The sequence below is a fragment of the Chaetodon auriga genome, chromosome 14, assembly GCF_051107435.1.
Source record: "Chaetodon auriga isolate fChaAug3 chromosome 14, fChaAug3.hap1, whole genome shotgun sequence".
Taxonomy (NCBI): domain Eukaryota; kingdom Metazoa; phylum Chordata; class Actinopteri; order Chaetodontiformes; family Chaetodontidae; genus Chaetodon; species Chaetodon auriga.
Genome location: NC_135087.1, coordinates 14,451,947 through 14,468,015, shown reverse-complemented (window position 1 = coordinate 14,468,015; position 16,069 = coordinate 14,451,947). Strand labels below are relative to the sequence as shown.

At 45.0% G+C, this 16,069-nt stretch overlaps 1 protein-coding gene across 1 annotated transcript in view; it reads right to left on the bottom strand.

Annotated features, from left to right (window-relative positions):
* LOC143331661 (latent-transforming growth factor beta-binding protein 2-like) overlaps positions 1-16,069 on the bottom strand; it is an 80,871-nt gene that overhangs the window by 19,095 nt on the left and 45,707 nt on the right. Inside the window, exons 9-26 of the mRNA XM_076748761.1 lie at positions 15,231-15,305; positions 11,418-11,540; positions 11,143-11,307; positions 9,263-9,628; positions 8,403-8,422; positions 8,129-8,165; positions 7,578-7,652; positions 6,604-6,729; positions 5,961-6,089; positions 5,630-5,749; positions 5,219-5,338; positions 2,395-2,514; positions 2,100-2,222; positions 1,861-1,986; positions 1,641-1,766; positions 1,323-1,448; positions 1,002-1,127; positions 377-502 (exon numbers count right to left, since the gene is read on the bottom strand). Of these exons, the coding sequence (XP_076604876.1) occupies positions 377-502; positions 1,002-1,127; positions 1,323-1,448; positions 1,641-1,766; positions 1,861-1,986; positions 2,100-2,222; positions 2,395-2,514; positions 5,219-5,338; positions 5,630-5,749; positions 5,961-6,089; positions 6,604-6,729; positions 7,578-7,652; positions 8,129-8,165; positions 8,403-8,422; positions 9,263-9,628; positions 11,143-11,307; positions 11,418-11,540; positions 15,231-15,305 (2,229 nt within the window). The remainder of the gene's footprint in view (positions 1-376; positions 503-1,001; positions 1,128-1,322; positions 1,449-1,640; positions 1,767-1,860; positions 1,987-2,099; positions 2,223-2,394; positions 2,515-5,218; positions 5,339-5,629; positions 5,750-5,960; positions 6,090-6,603; positions 6,730-7,577; positions 7,653-8,128; positions 8,166-8,402; positions 8,423-9,262; positions 9,629-11,142; positions 11,308-11,417; positions 11,541-15,230; positions 15,306-16,069) is intronic.

Sequence of the window (16,069 nt, the reverse complement as noted above, 5' to 3'; positions counted from 1 at the left end):
ACAAAGACACATATCAGTGGGGGATCTTCCTCCTGGGCTAGATCCACACTTCCATTCAAAAACACACTGCAATATATACAGTATGACTAACTGAGGCCATGTTTGAATCCATTTAAATAATCATTCCTTTTCTGCTTCCCATGAAGTCATGACAGATCTAACCTCCCTGGATTCGTCAAAGGAGCCCTTTCACTGCATCGATCTCATAAATCATGTCACGACAAATTACTGAGCGCTGTGAAGATTTTCTGTAATCATGTTCTTGGTCTAATGCATTCCTTTCTTAATGTGGTCTACTGTAACATTGGTCCAATGTTTACCACAGTGACAGCCCAAGTTGCTCCAAGCAGGTAGGTAAACAAAGAGGAGGTTTTACCTTCACAGCCACGACCATCCACCGATAGCTGCAGGCCAGCTCCACAGCTCCTGCAGGTGTACGATCCTGGGCTGTTCAAGCACAGCTGGCCTGGGCACATGTTAGCCACCAAGCACTCATCCACATCTGGACACAAAAACAAGGATACATCATAGCACAGATTACCATCTCTGGCTTCAAATAAATAAAGCCTGCCAGTTGTAATCACTTCAAACGGTAATCACTGGAACTAGGAATTACAAACGTCGACACCTCTATCTTTTTAGCTGAGCAATCTGCAGGACATTTGCCTGACATCATTGTTCTATTTGAGGGCTGGTGTCTCATTGTGAGCAGTGCCAGACGTGGAGGGGTCCAGGATCCAGCTATGATGTGATGTCTAGAAAGAGTATTTTGGGATTTTGAGCCCAGATGATGGGGCTTTGGGGGTCAAAGCTGCCACACCTGATGCTGTTTACTTACAACCTGAACCAGCTGGCGCATTCACCCTCAACCACAAGTTTGTTGGGTATTCTAAGACAAGGTCTGGCATTTCTGAAAAGAGGCGGCAGCCGCACACACCTGTGCTCAAGTGTACAAACATAACAAAAGCATATTCCTGCACAAACACAGCCAAAAGCCTCACCATCACACTGCTGTCCATCCTCAGAGACTCTGAAACCAGGCTGACAGACGATACACTTGAAGGAACCCTCTGTGTTAGTACAAGTTCCCTGGGGGCACGTAGTGGCCACTGCGCACTCATCAATATCTGGCGTCAAACAACACAGACTGTTAGACATTCACTGCAGGACGTCTCTACAGCCAAGACAAAAAAAGATGCAAATTCGTAACGAGAGCCAAGAACCACTAAACCCCACCAGTGTTAGTTCTTTCAGGCTGAATTCAATATACATGTGGTGTTATGCAGGAGTTCATTTACAAGAGCGGTGTTGGATAAACTAACCTTCACAGAGCTCTCCATCATATGATACTCTGTACCCAGTGGGGCAGTTCTCACAGGTGTAAGAGCCTTCCGAGTTCAGACAGATCCCGTTGGCACAGGTAGACAAGGACTGACACTCGTCAACATCTGCGTGCAAAACACCAGTACAGGCATGCATAGTAAATACTGAATAGTATACGTAGGGAATTCAGTTGCACAGCAAAGACATTTTAATGGTGAGCTGACAAACCGCCCATACGTGTTGAGTAGGTCTTTTACAATCGTCACAGTGCTAATGGTTCTCACTGAATGAAGAGCACAGCTGGAGATTGAATTTACCTTCACACCTCTGCCGGTCTTGAGACACTCTATAGCCGGCCTTACATCTGGTACAGGTGTAGGATCCCGCCGTGTTGGCGCACACCCCACCAAGACACAAGTCACCCTGGGAGCATTCGTCCACATCTGGAAATAAAAAATACCAAATTCACCACAACTGGGCAGAAAAATCATCACTATCTACTGACTGCAGTTTAGTGCAAATCAGTCGATTTCACACCTTCACATCTCAGTCCATCAGCAGATGGTCCAAACCCAGGCCTGCAGTTCTGGCAAGCGTAGGAACCTGCAGTGTTGATGCAAATTCCCACGGGGCACACATTACCGGTTGCACACTCGTTGACATCTAACGAAAAGAAATAATTTGAAGGCATTATTCTGCTGTCGAGAGAGCGCCACGAGCTGAGAAGTATGCAGTGGTGAGTTACACCCAACAGCTCTAGATAATCCTTTGCAGACCTTCGCAAGCTTTGCTGTCTGAGGTGAGTTGGTAACCATGGTTACATGTGCATTTGTGGGTGCCGTCCAGATTGACACAGCGGCCGTGGAGACAGACTCCAGGGAGCACGCATTCATCCACATCTGGAGAGAGGATGCAGAGGAAGAAAAGGGGGGTCTCAGAGCATAAAGATCGCCGCTAACTCTTTGTAGCCTTTTCATAAACCATAAATAGTGCTGTGAGGCTTCTGTGGTAGGAGAACAATTCACAATAATGTCTTAATAATGTCTGACTAAGCTTCTGATTGACTGTTACCTTGGCAAACGTTGTCCGGTGAGAGTTTGTATCCTTGGAAACAGTTGCACCTATAGGAGCCCTCGGTGTTGACACACCTCCCACGGCCGCACACTGTTTGGTTCAAGCACTCGTTTACATCTGAGGACACAAGGGGTCAGGACAGGACACAGCATATGTGAGAAGGTGATTGTAGATTTCATCCTGCCACAGTTACACTGTGTAATTAAAGGGTCAGTTCACCCAAATTTAAAGTCTCACTTCCTCTACCTCGAGTGGTATCTAGACATGCAGATGTTTTTTTCTTTGACAAATCCACCTCTGAGATTTTTGCCGCCAACCCAATACAACACAATAAAAAGTTTAGTTGTCGTGTTTACAGCATACATGACATTTAAAGCATTCACGAGCAGCATATCCAGAGAAATTACATTAGAAGTTTTCTTAGTCGTTCCAAAGAAGTCTTCGCAGCATGTTGAATGAGCTCTTGAATGCGTATGATTTATTTTTTTAATGCTGTAAAAGCCAACAGTCTCCAAAAATAACTATGTGCATGGCTAGATAGCCCTAGAGGTAAGTAAGGAATTGTGTTATTTTTGTAATTTGGGTGCAGAAAACCTTTAAGATAAGGTGAAATTGGGCCATTACAGCAGGAAACAACAATAAGATACAGAAAATACAAATAAAGATGTGTATACAAACTAAGGGTCATATTGGCACAGTACAGCAGAAAAGGGGAGACAATTACAGCATAATTAGTGTGCAAAATGAGAGCGAAACAGCAGTCATTAAATTCCAGCAGTGCACAGACCCAAACCTCACTCATGATGGTCTTTTACTATTTGCAGCAGTAGCTGCCTTTTCCACTTCAGGGGTCTGAAAAGTTTACCAAGGAATTATATTTGTGGAAAAGCACACACAGAAATAATGTTTTATAGTGCAATTTATCAAGTGTTAACAATGGCAATATTTCAGGTTAGGTGAAGGTGTGGGAAGAAAAAGTCTGCAGTGAAGTCTGATTATGTAAGTGTAAGAAAGACCAAAAAAAGATCTTAAAAGGAAGAGAAAGGGGGGAGAGAAAGGAAAAGCATTTTTCTGCAAAGGAGGGGGAGAGAGGACACTACAGAGAGGTGATAGCGATGCTGAAACAGAGAGCTTGCACAGTAAAAACACTGGGAGCGAGTCACGGACTGGGTTTTGTTTGCCTAGCCGTGGGCACTGCCAGACGTCTGTCAGCGTGGCCCCTTGCTTTGTTTCTGCAATCATCCGGCATCTCTCAGGCCTCCGCGATAAGCCCTGACAAGGGAGTGGAGTTGTTTTCTCTATCACACCAGCAATTAGGCTTATCCAGGATTCGGCCAATTGGGCCCAAACCACTGTGCTACTGTCAATTGACTGAAGCAAATGCTGGAAACCTAGTGCTCATGTTTTATGTGACTCCCACAGCGCCAGGCGTATACTGTAGGCCTGTTAGCGCTGCCTGGGTGGATGTTCTGAGAAAAAATATTTACCTCCAGTGTTATCCCTCTTTTACATGGTTCCTCTCAGTTACTATTTATACACCACAGATTTACACAGAATATCAGTAGACTCACAAACAGAAAGTAGCTGTGTGGTGTTTTCTTTGGAGGCAAGGAAACCATGAGATTTTAAACTTCAGGCATCAGTCATCAGACTTGCTGAGAAATCGATTATAAAGATCCCCAAATTTCTACTAAAGCTAATTTCCATATTTTCCATCCTCGTTCTGCCTTTCAGCTTTTCACATTTCTGGAATACTCAGTCCAGGAGCTTAGGTTTCAAAACAAATTAGAGGGGTGCAAGGTCATAGAGAGGGGATATGGTAAGTAACACCAGTCAGGCTCTTACGTAACAGGGCCACTCTCAGGTTGGGAGCTGCTGGAGAGTTAGCCGAAACACAACACACATCAAATGTAGTTTGTTGGCCATTTGTGGATTCAGATCTAATAATCGGCAGTGACACTATGGCTGAGTGAGAGAATTTGTTTGCGAGTCGGGACCTCTTTGCAGTGGGGAACTGACCCTTAGACCCTCTCATACATCTCCTGTGACTGCTTGGTCCTTTCACCTAGGCCAGCAGTGGTAATAAAGCTTCGCTGGCCTCCGCTGGGCCCAGCAGTACAGTGGCCAGAGCTCTCCAACAATAATATGCTGTTTGTTCAAGGCTGTGGCCAAGAGAAAATATTTGGACTCTCCCAAATTGAAGTATTATAAACAATCTTTTTACGGAGGCCAGTGATATCGAAAGATCAGCAATAACACGGTGAATGTGTTTAAACAATATTGGGGATATGCAGAAGCTGCTGGGTGGAGGACTTGATATATCATACATGGAAACACTGAATGGAGAGAGAGAGAGAGGAGGGTTGTGCACAGCCTGCGCAGTATAGTCATCATCACTGTGGTTTTGGGCTGTCGAGTGGCCCCAGTAGTGGCCCACACTGGACATAAAACATCCAATATAAGACTCTTGAAGCATAAAATGCAATTTATTTTATATAATTTCCATGCATATCAGCAGTCAAGAGTGTCCCCATTCAATGGTACTAATTCAGCTCGTGCTATTTGGTGAACTGTACAGCATCACAAGCTGTCAGGAAGTCATTAACAGTGCGGCTTGGTGCCATGCTGCCTTGGTTATTTTGGTGATGCCAACCGGGAGCAGCAGTTTTGTCTACGTAAATATGAGCTAATACAGGAAGCCTTTACAGTGTACGAGGGAAACCCGGCTTATTTCCATGCGGGAACGGGAAACACCTTTGGGAGTTCGGGCAGTGGCGGTGGTGGTGCTCCTGTGCTATGATGGGGTGTGGGGTTGCCTTACCCACACATCTGTCATCGGCAGGCCTGAACCCCGGGCCACAACCCTGGCACTGGAAGGAGCCCAGAGTGTTGACACAGACACCGTTGGGACAGAAGCTGGGATCTCTGCACTCGTCTACATCTGTTCAGGGAGAAGGTGGAACACGAAAATAATCCTTTGAATTAGCTGTTACTAAAACAACGTGCACATGCAGGGAGGAAAGAGAGTGTGAGGGCACAAATTCTAATATATACAAACACACAGTCACGAAGTGAGCATAGTTTTCTTTCTGGCGTCCACCAGAGGAAAATACATGTGTTTTGTTACTGGGCTACCCATTAACTCATGGCAGCAAACAAATAGGTCTGGTTGGGATTGTGCTGTTACGTGAACTTGATTATGTGTGCGTAGGCGCTTGTGCATGCATGTCACCTTCGCATAGGCCTCTCCAAGACTTGGCGTAGCCACCGTTGCATTCACAGGTGTAAGATCCTTCTGTGTTGACGCATTTGCCATTCTGGCACTTGTTGGGCATGCTGCACTCATTAATGTCTGCCAGTTTGAATGAAAACCAAGGAGAACGGAAAAGAAAGTGACTATTGTGTTCCACAGCATTAATTAGGGCAGGACGCTTTTTAAATGAACTGCGCTGACAGACAAGAGCTTACAGTGCCCTAAAAGTCAGAAAGCTAACAGCAGCCTGAGGTGGCTTTCGTCCACTGGAAACATTATGTCTCCTGCTGTCATTTGGGCTGTGTCTCACCTTGACAGAACTTCCTGTTTTGGGTGATCACCTGGCTGTAGCCGCTGTGGCACTGGCAAGTATAGGAGCCATAGTTGTTCATACAGAGGCCTTTCCCTTCACATGGGTCCTCGTCACACTCATCCACATCTGCGATGGGAGCCGGCGAAAGAAAGTATAGGCAGAAGTCAGAGAAGGGAAGTATAAGAAATCGAATGTGACATTACATTGCAGTTAAGGAGAGACTGTTCACTTTCCAAGCCCTGACTCTGGAGCTCCTCTACTGCACAGGCATTCTTCAGTGATGGGCCTGAGCCCAATCGAGGCAGAGCAGGGGCCGCAGCCAAGGCCTTCACCGTGAGGTAAGGGATCACAGCACCGTGGCAGCTCTTTGGATGGCCTGTGCGCTGTTGTCAGGCATCACGGAATAGGTCAACATAAACAAACGGATCCCTTTCATTTTGGCTCGCTTCATTTCTCAAGGCTTCTGTGCCGTGTAATGTTTGGTGCCGAGGACTTGCTCGCACAGAAATGATGATAGACAGAACCGCTGGGGCCTCTGTTGTCAGCATGTGTGTGTGTTTGTGCACCCCTCCTTTCCTTTGAGTGTCCCACCATTCCCCCTGTCTTACTCCATCTCCTTCTCTCTCCCGTTGTTGCTTACCAATGCAGTTGGTCTGCAGTGCACTGAGCTTGAATCCTGGCTCGCAGTGACAGGTGTAGCCAGTCTGCACGGGAATACATTTCCCACGGCCACATATGGCAGGGGAGGTGGCACACGTGTCGATACCTAGGAAAAGCCCCAGAGATGTGCACAGTCATGACTGAGAAAGCTGACAAGAATAGTTTTGACCTAGGGTTACACAACAATATAGACTCTGTCAAAGATAAAAAAAAAAAATCAGCATTCCACTACCACATGTTGTTTTCCATGGGAACCCGTCTTACTGTTTTATAGGCGGGGTCTTGGATGAGAGGACAGGTTTTACAGTGCTGTAGTGTTCTAACAGGTGGTATGGCGTTCTTACAAAGGGGTCGGCGAGAAACAGGTCATGCACAGTAGAGCCTGACGTTAGTGTTGTTCTTGTCTTTTTCCATCCAAATGGACTGTGGTATAACAGAGACACTGAACTGGGAGGAAAAATCCCACTGCTGTACGTCTCCCTCTAAAGGATTACTGTAAATTTTCCTCACTTCCTTTATCTCCCGATCGCTCTTCCTTGCACCCTCTCCGTCACCCAAACACACTTTAACCCCGTCTTCCGCTCTCCCTCCATTTTTCATAAATCTGGCCTTCGTCCACTCAGCCGATCGCTTCCCCTTCCAAGAGGCACACTCTTTCTTGGTTTCTCGCCCTCTCACCCTCTGCGCAGCACAGCATCTTCAAGCCAACTTGGCTCTGAGAAAAGGGGTCAAATAAAAGCATATGACAAGCTCTCCTCGGCTTAAGCCTGAAAAAATTAGACGCACTACTGTCTGCCAGCAGTTGACTGAGAGCATAAAATATGAAGAGTTGAGCTCTGTGCTGCTCTTGGTTGTTCTGCAGCTCCATACCCACCTGTCATCAGCCACTGGTGGACATCTTAGACATGAATCCAGTGTTTCAAGAGAGCCCCAGTGATGTACAGCATGTTTTACCTGTGGTTGAGTCTGTGTGGGTTGTGTCCTTTGAATCTGGCCTTCGACTGATGATGGAGGAGTCTGGAGAAGTCTCTGTGAAGAGGGATTGAGAAAGGGTGAGCGCGAACACAGTGAACCACCAACATTGTGACACGTAGTAAATTCTCATTCTCTACAACCTAAACGAGACACTGCTTGTTTTCCCAACCGCCGGTGCCTTGGCTGTCACTCACTGGGCAGCTATATAAAAATGATCTATTCTTTTCTCCAGGCTAAAAACAGTGCAATGACCAAAATAAATCAAGTAGACTCATTGAATATAATCAACCTTCAGACTTTAATGTCAATGTTTTCCCTGGCGTTGAGGGCAGAGCAGACGAGGATTGAGACTGCCACCGCTGCGCAGGAGTGAGCAATTTATAGAAAACGCATCACGTGTCTGCGCTTGACTGAAACAACTACTGACCTGCAGGCTTAGAAATGTTAAGTCAAACCACAAGAAGCATCATTTAGACAAATCTTTGAGTAGCGTTGGATGATCTGTGAGAGTAAAGCCAAGATAAAAATACCTGGATATTTCAGTGGTGAGTCAGTCACAACAGCTGGCTAGAAAACATGCAAACAAGTTTTGGTTACATTTCATCACCACATTCATGTTCGTACAGTATGTCTGCTTTTGCCGTCATAGTCAGTGCTAATTAGGTGTGTGTATCTACCAAAATGTGGTCTGAATAAGTTATATAATCATAACAAACCCTCCAGCTGAGATAGCTAGAGCATATCGTTCTAAGATAAACATTTCAAAAGCATGTGCCAAGAGGTTGACAGGGAGGGAGAACTTACCGGGCTCAGAATTTCCACATCTGCAGAAGGAAGAGGAAAAGTTTATCAGTAGCAAAAGTTGACATTCTGTTCGCATTAACGAGTACCATTACTGACTACACACAGCATATACAACGACCCACGTTCTCCTTAGTCACTTGACTTGCAGCTTTGAAGGCCTTTATTTCTAATAAAACAAAGCTTACGGCACATTTATCCTCTAAGCCAGGCAGAGAAAGTTGTATCAGAAAAGCTGTGCAGACCGCTGGCCAAGGAAAAATGCACAGAGACAAGGAAATAGATATCTCTGATAATGGAGACAAAAATCCACAAATATTTACAGAATTGTCTCCTCATATAACTCAAAATGGCGTAGCTTTGCCAAAAAAGTATCTCACAAGCATTAAATCAGGAGGGTACATTTACAGAAAATCCTGGGGATTTAGATGTATGGCCGATGTGGATTACTTGTGTGCGCTGCTGTGATGCTCAGAGGAGTTTCACTTTGATGGATGAGGGATGTGAGTACTACTCCGAATTGTTCGATGTTGGATCAAGCATTTATTCATGGGGATCAAAACATGCTGTTGATGTTTGGGTTCTCACAAAAAAAATTCTAACAATAGTAATCCATCTGCATCCTGCATCCCAAAAAAATGGATTGTGTGTCACTCAGCTGCCCTTCAGTGTTTACGTTATGGGTTGTGGTAAAAATATGCAAGTGGTTACCGTGTTTGGATAAGTACAAAGCCTAAGTGCATAATATGTAGAGAGCATTTAGCAGCAGCGACAGATTCATCTCTTTGCCATTCGGAGTAAACATTTACCAATCTTAATGTCAACTTGGCAGAGATTTAATGCAACGAACATTTTATTCTCACCTTCCTGCCGTTTAGGTGTCTCTCTGGCTGGCTGAGAGGGATGGAGAGGCTGCTGTGGAGTCAGAGGGTGCTGGGGTGCTTGTGGTGTCTCAGGGTACTCGGGGTATTGGGGTACCTGTGGTGTCTCAGGGTACTCAGGGTACTGGGGTACTTGTGGTGTCTGTGGGTAGCTGGGGTATTGTGGCCTGAACGGCAGCAGCAGTGATGGGTGGGAGGAGGGAGGCTGAGGGTACGTGGGGCTCTGGTCCTCCCATGACACTCCCGTGCTCTGCACATCATCTTCCCCCAGCACTCTGAGAGAAATCTGCACATCAGAGCGCGAGTAGGTATATCCGTGACCAGCTGGGCAGATCTCCTTGAAGTGATCTGCAGGGCAGCCAACACACAGCGGCAAACAATGAACCATAGAAAAGATCACCTCTGTATCCTTCTCTTGGGCTCCTACAGCTACATAAAACTCTGCCAGAGTGTAATTATAGGTCATATTTCTGTCTGATGTTTGTAGCAATACTATAAGCCATCCGTGTAATACTCTTGTGCTGAGCATGCTGCGTTTTACTGTGTGCTGTGAATGAGGGGGTCGGGTTTTGGCTGTTTCTGCAGAACAAGCTAGCTGGCAGGCCAGTGACAGCTGTCACAGAGGGCTACCAGCGAGGGGATTTGGAAAGACTGGGGGATATCTGCACACTCAAACAGACACAGCCATGCCAGTGGGGGAAGTAGAGGATCATGTAATACTGACTGACCTTTGAACTTTTTGGTGTAGAGGCATGTGAGTGAGAGGCTAATGGAGGGTTGGCTGGCTAGATAATAGGAGGGAGACTGCACCTCTTTGTGTCAGAGCCCAACAAACCTCAGCAATGGTCAATCCATTACAAGTGAGAAGCACTGTGTCCCCTACCTGACCTGAAACCAGCAACTCTATGCCAAAAGAGTCTGGAATAGAGATACGAGCAATGACAGATATGTGGTTGCTGTAAACGCTTGCATAAATGCAGGAAACGTGGATACGATAGGCTACTGAATGATGAATCTAAAGTGGGGGGAAATGGGGCTATACATGATCAGGAGCCACATCAAAGGAAACGGAGTAAATATGGAATGAAAGTCAACAAGCTCCTGTTACGAAGTCGCGAGGCCTGACTGCTTTGTTCAGAACATGGCTTGAAGAGCTTGTCAGGCCACACAAAAGCCAGCATCCGAAATAATCAGAGGCTGTGTGTCTGTGCACTGTGTCAGTCCTGGCTGAGCAGCACCATGGAGGTCTGTGTCTGTGATATCTGATCTATGACAATCCCCATGAATCACTGGCCAGTACAGACACTCCATAAAACCAGCCTGTTTCTCTCAGAGACTTTGAAGATTAGATCGGTATGGAAAAAAAAAAAAGATGACAACTACTTCCCATGTTTCACTTGGCCAAGCTATTTATTTCTGCTGTGAAGCTCTGCCGGTCTATTAGTGGGGTCTTTCTCTGAGGATTGGAGTGATAACACAAGACTGACTCCCACTATTATGTAGCCTCCAAAATATGAAAACTGTTATGTTTTTGGTCCCTTTCCACTCAAAACACATTTGGTTATTTTGAACTGCTTTACAAACCTGGCAAAGACCACAATGGTGACTGAATGGTAAATATTCTTTGCCTGTGCTTTCACTACCATTGCTATCCCTTGCATAAGATTACATGTGACATTTTAAATCTGCAAAAGTATTTAACCCAGCAAATCGTTTTTCAGCAAGTACAGTAAAACCAGAAATGGAAGGTTACGTTTGCAGATGGACGACAAGATAAATCTTGAATTTAAACAGCCTATGAGTCGTGGAGGAGGATTCCGGACATGCAGCAGCAAGTACAGGGTAACTCTTTGGGGCTGTACCTGATCCCGGCAAAGGACAGCGATCACACTCGGCGCCCCAGGCCTTGCCCACTCGGCTGCAGCAGCAGATCTGCTTGGTGATGTGTTGAGGAAGGGGCAGAGAGCATGCGCCTGCTGACAGCGACCGGTAGCAGAATGCCCTCTGGTCAGACACAGCCTTGTCCGCTGTGGAGAGAAGTCGAGACATCGATCAGATTCTAATGCAACACACAGGACATCAAGGCCGCAGCCTTGAATGATGTATTATGATTCAGAGAAAAAGGGGCAATACTTACAGACACAGTGCTTGCTTTCAGGGTCTAACATGAAGCCTGGTTTACACATGCACCTGTAGCTTCCTTTGGTGTTGAGACATTCAGCGTTCTTACAGATCCCAGACAACAGGCACTCATTGATGTCTGCAAAACATGCGGCACGTAAGTCGTGGAGTATCTAGTACACTTCCTGATTATGGAAATATCATGAAGTCATGTTTTTCCTCCGACAAGAAATTTGTTTTGAACTCCCAGTGAACCCCTCAAGCAAACTGATGCGGTGTGCTGCATTTCACATTGGATATACAAAGCTTTCCTGCTTGCAGACCAGCAGAGAAAGGTGACAAAATATTGAAATAGATCATGTAGTCAAAACCACTCGATGAAGAAAGGAAACATGCACAATGAATTACAGTATACTCAGTCATCTATCCCTCTAAACTCTTAGGGCTGCGGTGACCTTGACTTTAAAATCTGGGTAGTCAGCCAGATGCAGAGGAAATAGCAGAATGTTTTGGATCATTATCCTCCTCAGCATCTTTCCTTTACAGTGTCCAATAAGGGTCACAGCATCCTACAGCAGCCTACGTCAATGGGTGAAAGTCATTAAGAGGTTTTTTTTCCCCTCTGTCTGGCCTGAACCATGTGCTGGAGTGATAGCACACAGTGGCCAGTGGAGTTTGCTTACTGCTCCAACAGCTCCTGAGCCACTAAGCCAAATGGAGTCAAGCTAGCTAGTTAATGTGCCAGCCAGGAGCATAGGGGGACATATTTCAAGCGCTTAGTCATGCGATCACATTGGGACCAGGCAAAGTTTGTTTTTCTACCGTGTTAAACAAAGAGTACATCATTAGGTCTTTTCCCATTGCTTTGACGACTGGAACCCGACAGCCTGCCACCACAGATTTTCCCAATTCTAATTAATCTGCTCTTGTTTTGTTGTTTTGCTTCCTCTTGGAAAAAGTGAGTTTATAAGGGATTGAGGCTGATAAATTCTGTGGACTGAAGTAAATCCAGGGAATGCCTCAATGTTCTTTTAGTTGTTCCTTCTTTTCTGATCTCTGTCGTCCTTTGTTTTTCCGTTTCTCCTTGCACTTTTATATCTGTTTTAGGAGGAGCTTGTTTTAGAGCTAAAGCTGGCCTTGACAATGACAAAGCCTCCAGCCTCTTTGTTATGACAATGTAAACAAGCCTGCGTCTCTGTTCTGAAGAGGGACCTGTTTAGATGAGTAAGGATGAGACACATACTGTGAAGACAATGAAGCAGACCACAGATGTCGTGTCTGCCTCTGTTGATATTCACGCTCTAAAGAGCTAGGAACAACAATATTCTGTACACAGGTACTGTGGGGACTTGGTTTTAGTTTAAGCAGCATGCTATCTGGTCAGAGTTCAGGTCAGCGTTGGGCTCAGTCTTCATCACATGGGGTCTTTAATCCATGGTTCGGTTGAGTCCCAGATTAGTGCTATTGTTACAGTCTGCTGGTGGGTTGATCAGGATTGAAACTGACTTCCATGACAGCCTGTCATGACCAGCACTAATCTCGACATCTATTTTGAATCTATGCTTGGCTGCTCTCGGTGACAAATAGTCCTTGTAGGAACTCACAAGTGTCCCTTCCTGGCTCATCACGGCTGTTTTTATAGTCAGATGATTCGTATTGATGATTGCAAGACACCCCAAAAGAGTCCAAACTCTCCATCAGCCAGTGTGCTGCGACCTTACTTGACCTTGCCCATTGTTACCTTCTGGAAAAACCAAGATTCAAATAAACACCAGCAGAATTATTTATGGACACTGTAAAGGAAATTGGCAACGTTACTCTCGTAATACGTATTGGCTGTTATGGCCAAAGGGAGTACCTTATGACTACTTTGGAAGTCTCAAACCAGACATAAGTTATGGGGCCAAAAATGCATCCATTTAGAAAGTGTGAATAGAGGGAATGAACATACTCAAAATACAGCCAAAGCAGCTATTACTGGGAGAAGTATGTTCTCAGAGGCAAATTCCTACTGTATAACCTAATATATCGAAGTATCAACCTGTTGACCCAGGCAGTGTGCAATATGATGAATGTCAAACGTCAAAATTGTGTATAGTTTTTATTACATTGATCCAAAATGTCAAAAGAGAGTTATGCAAGAATTCCATCATCTCTTCTTTGAAGTGGTGTATGAGTAATATGACCTGCTCCCGGCACCAGTTTACCACCCACAACAGAGACTGCACATGCATCTATGTGTGCCTTTCATCTAACAAGCACAATTGAGCTGACCTAGTTTCTGAGTAGCAGCTTCTGAAGATAAGGAAATGTCTCTGAAGTCAGAGAGCAGTGTAGGGCTCTGATGGGGCATCTTATCGCATCGTAGCGTGGCCGTCACTGACCCTTTGCGGTCAGTGTACAAAGGAAGAATGGTAAATCATGCCTGTTAACGAATATGAGTCAAGCTCTGCTGTGTTCCAATAAAACACACTGCAAACAGCTCAGTCTAGGAGCTCCAGTTTGGCAAGCTGGGACACCATCTTGATAATGATGACAAAATCCCAGAAAAGGCAAGTTTTGGATTCGTTGGCAGTTCCTGCAAGACTGAAATTAGAAATAATTTTTGGGACTGGAGCAGCTGAACGGGACACATTCTTTAAAGCGCTCCAGTAAATATTGTGGGTAACTGTCAGCTTTGCTTTTTTGGAACTCCACAAATGAGCAAGTGAAAAGGAAGAACATCTTGAAACAATCAGAAATGAAAAGTATGAATAATAGAAAGATACATTTCCACAGCTGTTGGCTAGTTGACACACAATTGGAAAATAAGTGCGTCCTTGTCCACAGGTCCCTGTTTTATTAAAATATGTTTCCCAGCTCAATCGTTACCTGAAAATATCAATAGGCCTGTAATGTGCAGATCAGAAAACATGTTGAACTTGCTGAACCAGTGGAAGAGGCCTGTTAGAGATGTAGTCAAAGCTGTCCATTGGACCGTTATGTTGTTGCACTTAATAGGCTTCAGTGAGCATTGCCCTTTGGATTATGACACCATTAATCAAGTCATTGACACAGCTCAAGTAGGCTGTCAGAAAGGCCACATATTGTTATTAAAAGTGTCAGCATCAGTTGCATTGTTCACAGATTAAGCAGCGCATTTTTCCTGCCTCTTTCAGCCGAGGTTTATTTGTTCATTCCTATTAATTCTGGTGATGTATACTAATACCACCAACAAATATAAATAGCCCAAAGCCTCTTGTGGAAGGCCATCTACAGTGTTGACACTGTGGGTGGTTACTGAACTGAATTCCAGCTGACAACTAAACACCTCTGAAATGCTCCAATAGAGGAAAACATAGTGTATGTTCAAGAGCGACCTAAGTTTGTTTTTACATACAAATGGCTGGGTGAGCTGGCAGTTTAGGAAGGCTGAGCAACAAACAGGTCTGCAACTAAAGCTCCCTTCCAAATACTCAGAGAGCCACATTTACCATAATCACAGCCTGCTGTACCAGTCTCCACTCAGAACCACAAAGACCAATTAAAACAGCAGCCCCAGGTGCTTATTGGCTGCTGAACTCTAACCCCGGACCAAGGCTAATTGTAGTCATGACCTCGTTCCCATAGAGGCCATACGTACAGCAAGGAATACTTTAAGAGAGGTGCCCAGGGGTCCATGTAAGCATGGAAACATAGGGCCACTAAGCTTTCATCTACGGCATTATATTTAATATACTTTTGTTATGGGTAAGCTACCTAATAAAATATGCAGGGGGTTGATTCATGTGATAACATTCAGGAAATACTGAACACATTCTTCAACATATTTATCTTTCTTATGGCTTACCTTGACAGTGTGTGATATTCAATCTTTTAAAACCTTTGGAACATTCCACTTGTCCGTTTGCAATCACTGCGTATGCTGCAAACAGAAAGAGAAAGCACAGCTTAAGAAGAGTGCAATGATCCTCCAGTACCGTGCTTCTCTGTCACAAAGCATTGCATTCATTGCAGAGGGAGGAGAGGAGCGCAGCTTTAGGAGGGGACCATATAACTTACAGATGTGAGCATCTTGGCAAGGGGAAAAATGAGGGGACCCACAGCTGGGCCTCGTGGGACTCTAGAGTGAGTGTATGGAAATGGATCCCCATCAACCACATTTATAAGACAGCACTGCCATCCAGCAGAATGTAACGATAACACTCGACGTCATTTATAATCATATTACCTATAACTCTCCTCAACCCCTTGGGACAGACCAAGGAAGTGCTTACATCATAAATATGTTGAGGAAACCTACGTGACAGCCCTGACCTTAATCATCAACCACAGTGCGAATCTACTTAAACAAGAGACAAATGCTTTAACTACGCACACTAGGAATAGAATGACGATTAATGTACGACTTAGAGGAAGGTGACTGCCCCAAGCGTTTTTTCTTTTTGCTTGTTTTGGCAAAGCAATAAAACTCATGTGGTGTGTGCTTCAGGTGTGTACATTAGAAGTTCACAGAAGTCCTGCAGTAAATAACACGGTGTGTCTGTTAACGCCCCAGTGCAGTCATAGTGACAGAGGCTTGAAAACATTATGTTATTACTCATTCGGCACCCAGCGAAGCCCCAGCATGCTATGTTAAATGCACAGAGAGGTCAAAGTGGCCATCATATGGTAAAGAGCCAATCTCTG